Consider the following 11,432-nt stretch of genomic DNA (forward strand, 5'->3'; position numbering starts at 1 on the left):
AATTTACCCCTGAGTGTCAGACAGGCCTCCTCTCTTCCTGTTTTTAAATCTCTTTTAAAAACACACTTTTATACTTTGGCTTTTAACACACCGTGATTTTTGTCTTTCTTGGCACCTAAAACATACCTGCTGTGAACCCGTTTGTGTATGTCTCTTTTTATCTATTTATCTTTTTTATCTGTTTATTTGTTTTATCTATTTCCATTTTATCTATCTATTGTACAGCACTTTGGCTACCCCTGTGGTTCTTAAAATGTGCTATAGAAATAAAGTTGATTGATTGACTGGTTTGCAGGTTGAAACCCAGTCACTGACTAAAACAGAAACATCTTTTGGAGGCTTAAAACGGGTGGGGAAAAGTCAAACGCTGCTACCGGTGAAGCTGTGGAAAACAGTTTTCTGTTACAGAGGAGACACCAACAAGACTCCAAATAAAGATAAACCATCAGCAGAGTCTCTCCCAGACAAAAACCTGAAAACAGACTGGGGTTTAAGATGTTTTGGTCAAGCTCTCGTCAAAACTATTCCTCATGTACCTATAGTAGTTCAGGTTTTTCTTATTTTTTTGATACATGTATAACCAACTTTTTACCATTTTTTGACTTGGAGCTTTACCAACCCAGAGAAAACTCTTACAGGGGAGAAACTGAGATCATCATCACTTGCTGTAAACTTGATTTTGCCTCTTAACTGACGACACAAACCTTTACGCTGTAAGGAAACACTGTCTGCAGCAGATTTTCAAGTCTTTTTTTTTTTACTCTTTTTGTAATATATGAATTAAAACCTTCACTTTGGATAATAATTATCCACTTGGTTAGGGTTAGGAAACCAAATATATATATAATAAAAGTTGGGGGAAAAAAAAGGTTAGCTGACTTGATGAACCTGAATGTTTATCACAATATCATAAGATTGGAGATATTGGACTTCTTTGGCTAGGGAATGCATAAGAATAAATGATAATAGGTGTGAAAGAAATGTACAAATGACAAATCTATTATTTATATTTTTGTCTTTCTTCTCTTTTGGTGTGGTCAATTGTATACTTACATGCCAGTAGGACTTTGGCCTTGCGGCTGACCAGCAGGCCGTAACGATTTTGGGCTGCACAGTCGTACTCGCCCATGTCAGCGTCGCTCCCCTCTCTGCGTTTCTGAAACTTCTGGATTAACAGCGTGCCGTTTTCCAGCACCCGTACCCGCGGGCTGGTGGGCAAAGGAATCCCATTTTTGCGCCACGTCACCATGATCGGCTTCTCGCCCTGCACTTGACAGTCCAGCATGAGTGCGTGGTCTCTCACTGCAATGACGTCACTGGGCTCCAGCAAGAACGACAGCTCTGAGGCCAAACATCCACCTGTAGGAGTGGGGAGACAAAAAATAAAAAATAAACACATTTAAAAGAGGTCACAGGCAAAAGCTGCTTGCTTTATCACTCACCTGCTGTCTGAACATTGCAGTTTGTTGTACAGTTAGACCCATATTTAAATAATTATTTATGCAATACCATTACATTTTTCTAAAAAAATGTGGAAAATGATGAAAGATCTACAAAAGATTGGTCATGATTTTCCAGTTAAACTTTGACTTAAATATGTTCTTGTTTGCAAAGCAAGTTTAAAGAGAACAACAGTGGCACATGTGTTTTTGTAGTCAAATCAGAAATGTCAACAAACATTTTTATTATTATTTAATTTATGCTCAAGGCCTTTAAAAATGGCAGTGTGCAAAGACACACCAAGCATTCTCTTGCTCTGGAGAACACAGCAAGTCCTTGCCTACAAACGCCTACAGCATCACCTTTTTCTCACCAGTGTTTGCTCAGTGAAAGGTATAACCCAAAGTTAAAGACTATTGCGTTGACTTGGCTTCATAGAAACACATTAATCCAGCTTTAACCCCAGATTCACAGAAATACGGCACATCTTTGAGCTCAGTAATTAAAACTTGGAGGAAATGTTGGGAACTAGGCTGTTTTCACGTCTGTCTCTACTGGAACGATGTTGACAGCCATGCAACAGCAAAGCTGAGCTGTAAAGACCGTAAATGCAGGCAAATGTAAAGACTTTAACCTCAACGCCACTGTGGAGGTTTGGGTTTTGCTCAACCAAAACATACAGCAGGTTATGGTCGTTCAGCCACCATCAGGGATAACTTCTAGACTCGAAAGGCTTTTGGATTTTTCGGTCGTAACAGATCAAGAAGTCACACGGATCTGCTCAAAGCAGCAAATCCTTCATTTTTCATCTGCCAAAATGCCAGCAAGCCAACCAGTCAAAGACGGCGACAACAATGTTCACGACGAAGAAAACACTCGCAAGTGTCGCTGGGGTCAAGTTGAAAGCCCCGCTATTGAAACAGGGGCCAGCAGTGACAATCGTATTGTGACTATGCTTATTTGCACCCAACCCCCAGCAACCTCTGTTAAAATCTCCGTCACCCACCATACACCCAGGGGCACCATCTGCCCCCTCTTTATACATCCACTCAACCCCTCCCGCCTCTTCCCGTCCTTTCAGAACCATCGTGGAGGTGACTTTCCCATGCCACCAAACCTCTCTTCCTCACCCTTGTCCCCTCTTCTCCATGACCTTGGCGACACCCCCAGACTTTCCCCATTTTCTCTCCGTCCTTTTTGGTGTTAATGCCCTCATATGCAAAGAACCCTAACCCTTCACAAAAGATGCTTTGCCTCCCAGCTGTGAGGTATTAACAATTGGCGTTGCACTTGAACTAGCAAGATGCCTTATCAGTGTCACGATGGAGTTTGGGTTTCTGGTCAGCCAAAATTTATAATTGTTCACCCACCATTTTGTATACCTTCTAGATCCCAAATGGTGTTGGATTTTGAACTGGCGTCAATACAGATCTTTACTAATATAAAGTCAGATGTTATTGATCAGATCAAATAGATTAGGTTTATAAGGAAAAAGGAAAATGAGGGAGTCATTGCAAACAGCATTACCTTTTACAAACTAGTTTCCAACACTTTAAACAGAAGAGTCAACATTCGAAGGACAAACCACACGATGGCTCTTGTTCTGAGACGCTTGCATTTACTGGTTCTATATTCGGCACCTACAAGCTTCCAAATCAGCAAACAAGTACCCAAGTACGCACTTATTACAGCCAGCTGATATGTCTCGACCGAATCACTTCCCCCTAACAGAAACTTACTCATTTCCCTCAAGTGTTTCAGTTCCAAGAGAAAACTGACAGTGTTTGCCTACGTGGAAGAACACCACTGTGGGTTTTATTCTTGATGATACTGAGGTGTCATTGAATGCGGTAAATTCTATTTTTGCGCAAATATCCAACCCAACCCCGAATATATGATATATGTCTTTTAAGAAAGCTTTCAGCCGATGAGTCCAACTTGCATAAATCCTTAAAAGTTGTCTAAATGTCTTAACATGATTTGACTACACTTTTACTTGACTTTAATTTGACTTGGCTTGGTTTAGGTTTAAGCCTGAACCTAAACAAGTTCAGTTGCTAGCCATGTTTACAGAAGAAGAGCCCTGGGATTAAAAAGGCTGAGGATCGTGAAACTGTCTTGCCAAATCTACGAGAGCAGTGGGGAAGAAAGAGTACTATTAGCTTTAGAAAAGTCCAATAATTTGTCAACCTATGCAACCAACCATCAAATATGTCTGAGCAAGAACATGTATTTCTCCCTTCAAAATTAATTCACTTCAACATAAATCCACTGTGTGCGGCTAGGAATTTTTTTTTGCCTAAGTAGCCTGTAAATATGTGATCATTGTCACACGGGTCCTGAAGTTAAACAAAAATGACCTATAATGCACTGCTTGCACAATTAGTGGTGTCAGAACTGTTTTATACTTGCCTAATTTCACCAACCACATACTGTATATATACATATAGAGTAAAAATATCAATGATGTTCAGATGTGTTGTCTTAGAAGTTAAAGGTAAACTGGCTTTCTGCTCATTGGAGATGAAGCAGCTTTGTTTGTCAAATCAAGACTCGAGCATCTGGCTCCTTTGTGGCGGTCAGCCTCGCATTCAGCAGATGCCGTCAGCACAGATGATGGTGGCTCTGCCGGTCACCTGGGTCTGGAGGGGCTGATAGAGCCTCATAACCTCCTGATCCTCCCATCCCTCATCCCTCATCCCTGGTAATGAAATTCAGCTTGCTCTGAACCAGGCAGATGGAGCGGGGGGAGCGAGAGGCTGCATTGTCTAGGCATCATTATTAGAGTTCATTTCTGCTTGAAAAGTCTGAAATGTATATTTTAGGTCGCCATGGCAAGAGCTATTGAAGTCATTATTTTGTAAAGTACTGATGCAGAGGAATACCCGGAGAAGCCAAAAATACAACACCCTTAAAATGATCGAAGATACATGAAATAGATTTGTTTGTATCCTTGTATCAAGGAGTGCAATTTACATACAAAGAAGTTTGGTTTTACTAGTTTTACTTATCGACTTCTCAATGTAATACAAGAAGAAGAAAAAAAGCATATGAATCTGGCTGTTTTAGCTCACGGTCCAGGTCTGTTTTGGGGGGCATGTTGGGCCTTGCAGACATTAGAAGATGTGTTTGTGTTTGAGGAGCAGGTCTGAACTGCAGAACACTGGAGGACTCTGATACACTGCCACAGCAAACCTCGCTGTGGACGTTGTGTTGATGCTCAAACCCCTCTACAACCTCCCCCACTTTATCACACTGTGTCCCTACTGAGGCCCTGAAGACCAAACCCACACAGAGACCATCTCCATGGTTTTGTATTGTAGTAGGGCTGTCCTCCAGTGTGAGGGGCGTCTAAATTATGTGTTTGTGGAGCTGTTTTGTGTTATCCTTTTAGCCTTTTTTTTTTACCTTGTGCTGGTGTCGTGAGCCAACTATATAACACAGCTTATAGCCTAAAACGAATGGTCTTTTTGGTTTTCTTAAGGTGTGGTTGCTTTTATTTGTGCACTGGCAAAGAAGTGCATTGAAATTACTTTAAAAATTAACGTTTTCATTTTGAGATATTAACACATGTTTGTCTTTTTTAGCAGAGGCAAACAGATAGTCAGATGTTCTTAGCTGTAGTTCATTTAGCCACACAGTCAGAGCTCAGGAAACCACTTAAAGCGTTCATCAGATCATAATTATATGTTTGTCTAACTCTTAGATACTGTGTTGTGTTGGGGAGGACCAAAATGTTTTCAAACACTTCAATCTTATCTGTCAGGTCCTCACACCATTAAATACAACCCAGCTACTGTCAGTACAGACTCCTAACAAACGTGATCCAAACTGTGAGTGGTATAAATAATTTCAATTCAGTGCAAAATTCAGTGAGAATATATGTTTTAAAACTAGCCACAAAAATGTCAGGAGAAGAAAAAAGATCTACGTTAACAGCTTTTTTACATCTTTGCTTTAACTCATTTACTCCTTTCTTTTTCTTTCACTTCTTTTTTTTTACACACTGCAACTACTCCGAACTAGGCAGCGTTCTGATAAAAAAGTCGAGAAGGTGCAAAAACTATTTACGGTTGATTTGTGAGTAGAAGTCAAATAACCTGGTTAGTGTGAGGAAAAAATGAACTGTTTGGGCTCAAATAGTGTATTTGAAATGCTCTTTAAATCCCAGTTCTAATGTTTCATACCAGGATGCCATTCTGTTGTCTAGTTTCTTGTTTTTAGGTAGGAAATGAACTGAAACCATTGTTCCTTTATAAAAAGGAATTAAAGCAACGAGTCAAAACCAAACAGCGGTAATCATTACTATAAAGAGTGAAACCACTCGGTGCAGCAAGCTGAACCTGCATTTAAGTAAAATGAAGATGAAGTTAAAAAAAACAGATGCTTTCTCTGTAGAAATAGCACTATCAGGAGGTTTTTTTTAAAAGAATAGAATAGGTAAGAAACCCTCTCTATTGTATTTAACACTGAAGACCTCCGGACCCTCAGAGGTCATGAGACAGTCACGGGTCAGGAATGGATATGTAGATTGTCGAGGATGGGGGGGTAAATGTGTCCAGCCGGAGGGACTCTCCCCACCCTCTGCTGCTATTGTGTCACCAGACTCCTGCCCCTGAACTTCACCGGTTTTAAACAACCCCCCACCCATAAAAGGGCCTGGAAAAAAAAAATGCATGTGGGGGTCCTCATTACTTCATGCAAATGTTTCATTCTGCGCCTCTGAATACGCCTCTGCAGGAGCCCCGAACTTCAGAAATGCGATACCTCGCGCTGTATTGAAACGATTGCAGTAAATATGGAGCGAGTCTGACTTGTTGGGTGTTCAGTTTACAAACCCAGGGACCGAATGTTGATGTTCCGTTTAAATATTAAGTAGGAAGAGCATTTAAAAAGGTGCAACATCTGCACAAGTTTTATGTTCCCCTTTGTCGTCCCTGTTGTAGATAAAACCATTTTAATTAACATAGTATAAAACAAGAACAACCACAAAAAAAAATCCTATTATTCGATCTTTGTTCTTTTAAATAAAAATAACCAACCAATACTGACAGGTATTTTTGAACATGAACTTGAGCTCCTGTTGGACTTCATCTTTACCTATGATGCTCATTATCTGGCTGTCAAAATCAAGTTTATTGTCTAAACAAAATACTCATGTATATATGTATATATATATAGGTTGTGTGTGAGCTACACTAACTTTCAAACTTCAGATTTAATGAAGTGGGATTTTGTGGAAAAGGTATGAACAACGAACATCTTACCTGTTATGGATAGTTGTTCGAATGACCTCAGTTTGCAGAAACAGAGTTTAATTCCGACTGGAATGACGAGCTAATGGCTAGTCTGAGCATCACTGCCATCTTCAAACTACTTCAGCCTCTAAACCTGTACAGCCTTTCATGCAAAAACTGTTTTATAAACTCTCACACTGCTGTCAGTTTTGTGTTATTAATTATTTTTCCCATCAAAAACATTCTGACATTTCTGCCTGAAGTCCTCCAGGCTACACAGGAAGTGCTACAGCTAGCTGTTGCTACCTCTATTTGTGTTTGCAACTGTATGATTTGATATAAATGACCATGTAATACAGAATTAAAGGTTCACAATAAAGAAATTGCTTTTATGAGATTGTTGCGTCTGGAGTTGTTTTAGGACGGGAGCAATCTACTTTGGTCTCAGACTAGCAGTTTCTCCACACTGGGAGCTATCTACAGCAGGTAAGATATTCACTGATCATAGCCTTTGCTCAAAAACTTACTTCAGAAAATATGAACTATCCCTTTAAAGCTACAAAGCAGTTCGATTCTAATTGAAGAAAAACACAAACTTTTAAACGGAAGGTCCCCACCAGTCGTGAAATAATGAGCAACATATTGACATTTTTAAAATTGATTTCATTTAAGGCCTTTTAATTTTCCCACTCGTTTAAGTTTATCGACAAACTGGCAGCTCATAGAGAGGGAACAAGAGCCTCATAACAGGCCGGTTGCTATTTTAGTGTCTTAAGAAGAACAAGCACATTAAAAATAAAAATATGGGTCAAATCAGAATGGCTTTTTATAGAAACACTAAATTTACCAGTTCAACTTTGAAATTACCTGGCATCTAAACTACATCAAAAAAGTAGTTTAACTCCAAAATGGTTTTGGAAAAATAAAAGAATATATATATATATATATATATATTCTTTAAAAGAATACCAGAAGAATAAATCTTTGCGTTTTGATGGACTGAGGTGCAGTTTGTTGGGGAAAGACTTGCTGCTGTCAGCCACCCAGATGTGGTGGGCAAACAGCTTTAATGCCAGAGTTCTGATGAGAGTTAGGCGGAGAGATCATATTTCTCCTGTTTTGGCTTCTCTCCATTGTCTCCCTGTCAAACTCAGAACAGGATTTAAAATCTTACTTCTAACATACAAGGTTCTCAACAACTAAGCTCCATCTTATATTAAAGATCTCATTGTTTTATATTTTCCTAACAGAGCACTTCGCTCTCAGACTGCAGGTTTACTTCTGGTTCCTGGAGTTTCTAACAGTAGAACAGGAGGCAGAGCTTTCAGTTCTGGTGGAACAAACTTCCAGTTTCTGTCTGTGAGGCTGACACCCTGTCTTCCTTTAAGACCAGGCTCAAGACTTTCCTTTTTGATCAATCCTATAGTTAGGGTTGGCTTGGGTTTCCTGAGTTATTCCTTAGTTCTGCTGCTGGAGACTTAGACTGCTGGAGGACAAATGGACCACATTTCCTCCCTCTGCTGCTGTCTTTACACTCTCTACTCTCCATGTTTGTTTTTGTAATTACTGCTATTATTAACTTGTGTTCTCTTTTCTTCCCAAAGAAACCCCACCTGGCCAAAGGTCTCTGTGTTCCTCTGTGTCTCTTTCCTGTCCTCTCAAGCCCTAGTCGGTCGAAGCAGACGTCCTGGTTCTGGTTCTGTTGGAGGTTCTCTCCATTGTTGCTCTCCACCCCCATCCTTGCTCAGGATGAGGGGGGCTGCATCAAAGTGGAGATTCAACGCAATCTGCTGGTTTCCTTAAATCAACAACTTTTTTATAACTACCGAATGCGACTGTAAAATAATTGGACTGAATCTGATTGTATGTAATGGGATTTGAATATGGATGTTTTGGACTAAACTGCATTCGATTTGTTTGGCTCTTTTTGTAAATCAGCATGCTATCAGTAAACTGAGATGAACAATAAAGATTTCTAATGGTGAAGCTAACAGGCTATATATCAACATCTTGTCTAAAACTAGTAATGAAGCGAGCTGAATTGTCACTAAACCTAAACTTCCATTGTCGTATGAAAACTCTTGAAAAGTGATGCTGATAAAGATGGAGTACAGAGAGAGCTGGGAGTTTTTCCTAGGACTGAATCTTGTTAACGTTTAGTAACCTTCCTCAGATTGAGATGTTTGCCTCTTTTCGAGTCCCGCTGCAGGAGACAATCGGGGCGCCTTTGTGTCCCTGCTGTGGACCAAACCCGGAGGTGTCTCTGCCGGTCTCAACCAATAATGAATGCAAAGAGCGCGTGAAAGCCCGACCGGGAGGGCTGGACGCAGTCACGGGCAGCTGTGGGGGGATTACCTTATAGACACATATATTTAATAAGGTCTCAGTGCGAGCACAGACGGGGGACCAGTGTTATGGAGATAAGGGTGTCAAGGTCAGGTCACAAAGGTCAGAGGGCCTTTAGGGGACCCATTGTGCCCGCATCCCCCCACTCTTAGACGTAGACTGCTCTGTTGACCCAACCAAAAAAAAAAGTTCAGGTCAAAGGTTGGAACCCGCTTCTGTGGTTTGAGTTAAAGACAAACCCCTAAAACATCTGCAAGTTTAGACGAGAGGGTCATAGAAATGTGCTTTCTCTGTCTTTATTCACCACATAAATGCTTTAAAAAACAAACCAACCACGAAGGTAACCCTTCATTTAATGTCTCATGCTTAATTAGGACTAGTCACTGTTCATTCTAGTTTAATAAAAACAGGAAATGACAACCTAAACATGCTGCTGCTTCGTTAAAAATAAAATCTTCCATATAACATGTAATAATCATAACCTTTCACTGTTTGTGAAGTTTCTTGTGAATTAGGTTAAATTTACTTTCAGTTCATATTAAAACATTCAAAGTTGCTTTCAGCTTGTAGGCTTTGCAAAATGATAGAAAATGAACTTATCCCGTGTTCGTACTGACAGCTGGATGTTGTTTTAGCTCACCAGTTGGCTGGACTGAGCTGATAATGAAGTCTTAGCTGAGGACAGTGCAATAATTCAAACGTAAAGCGATATTTGGTAGTGGAAAACATGAACTGTACTTACTCAAACAGTGGAAAGCTGCTACGCACGTGATGAAGATAACTGCTCTCATTGTGGTCCTTTCCCTTCCAGCCTCCTCGACATTAAAGCTTCACACCACTAAAGCCGCAAAATCAAAATCACAAAAAAAGTAGTCCAAGAGGAAAGGCAGCTGACTGGGTGTCCACCTGTACTTTATTTTTTTATTTTTTGGGGGCTAAAGCTTAAGTCAGTGTTGTTTCCATTGAAGCATTGTTATCTGGATGCTGTGCAGCATTTGCCCTCGCAGAGAGCTGCTGATCACGTCCAAAGCTCCTCTGAGAGGCGTGCGAGGAGGGTACCCCTGCCTGGACGGAGCTCATTAGTTATTCTGGATTGTTATTGTCAGGGGATGGATGGAGGCACCTAATGACCGCTGGCAGGTTGGTCTCCTCTCAACCAATCACGGCTCTGGAGGGATTGAGGGGTGGTACCTCTGCCTGGGAGGAATGATTGACAATCATTTAAACAGAGGGCCTGTGGACCACTCCCCCCCCACACACACACACACCACACCCCCAGTGCCTGATGGTCCAGCTGTGGCCCGAGCTGGACATGGAGCTGAAGCTCTAACACCAGGGCAAGTTTATGTGGCAGCTATTATGAACAGGGTTGCCTCCAAAATGTACAGCAAATCCTCTAAGTCACATGTGTCAAACTCAAGGCCTGCGGGCGAGATCTAGCCCTTGGTAACATTTTATCAGGCCCCCCAGATAACATTTAAGTTTTATTTGATCTGGCCCCTTTAGTTTTGGACAAACTGAGTCTCCTTTGCTTTAAAAAGTGAGCCATTTAGTGACGTCTTCTCGTGACAGTAACTTTGCAGCCAAGAAAATTAAGTTTCAGTTTCTCAGTAATCCTGACACGAAAAGGGCAACAGAGAAGATTAAATGGGACGATCAAACTCTTCAAGGTTAATATTAGCAGCTGTATGATTGGATTGTTGTTGATGGCTTTTTAGCTGTTTTAATGGAGAATGCTAATGTTGAAGTGAAGTGAAATTTATTTATATAACACCTTTCCGCAAAAGGGCGACCCAAAGTGCTTTACAACACAGAAACAACAATCAGGTACAGAATCAAACACAGATCAAATATAGACATAAAACATAAAAAACCATCAATCATGTGTAATCTAAATGAAATATAGGACAATCTAAATAAAATCACGAAACCAAACATATCTAAAGATGAGCTGAGACAGTCAAAATAGTAGCTAAAATAATCTAAATAAAATCATGATAAAGTTAAAGCTGAACTAGACAAAAATTAGGAATCTAACAATCTGACAATATCTGAAATATGAGCTAAGATAAACTAAACTAAATGTACAAGAAGGCTAAATAAGCTAAAACGTTGTCTCTTTTTATGTTTAATCTATTTGTCTTTGTTCATTAAAGCTTGCTCTAAATTCTATATAATCTGTAACTGGGAAAAGGTATTTAATATATCTATAAGAATGATTTGACATATTACATCTAAAACCAGGGTTAATTTATGTATTTCTTAACAAATATTGATCAAGATTGGCCCTTTGCTAGGACCAAGTTTTTCATTTTGGCCCACTTGTATAACTGAGTTTGGTGCCCATGCTCTAAGTATTCATAGCGTGACACCTTTTTCCAAATTTTATGTTGTAGTCTTATTCCTAAA

The 11,432-nt window shown here is 40.1% G+C and overlaps 1 protein-coding gene across 1 annotated transcript in view; it reads right to left on the reverse strand.

Annotated features, from left to right (window-relative positions):
* si:ch211-57n23.4 (immunoglobulin superfamily DCC subclass member 3) overlaps window positions 1-4,539 on the reverse strand; it is a 16,481-nt gene extending 11,942 nt beyond the window's left edge. The window contains exons 1-2 of the mRNA XM_037975816.1: window positions 4,515-4,539; window positions 1,054-1,359 (exon numbers count right to left, since the gene is read on the reverse strand). Coding sequence (XP_037831744.1) covers window positions 1,054-1,359; window positions 4,515-4,539 — 331 coding nt within the window. The remainder of the gene's footprint in view (window positions 1-1,053; window positions 1,360-4,514) is intronic.
* Window positions 4,540-11,432: the final 6,893 nt, after the last annotated feature.

Source organism: Kryptolebias marmoratus, linkage group LG5 (genome assembly GCF_001649575.2).
Source record: "Kryptolebias marmoratus isolate JLee-2015 linkage group LG5, ASM164957v2, whole genome shotgun sequence".
NCBI classification, from domain to species: Eukaryota; Metazoa; Chordata; class Actinopteri; order Cyprinodontiformes; family Rivulidae; genus Kryptolebias; species Kryptolebias marmoratus.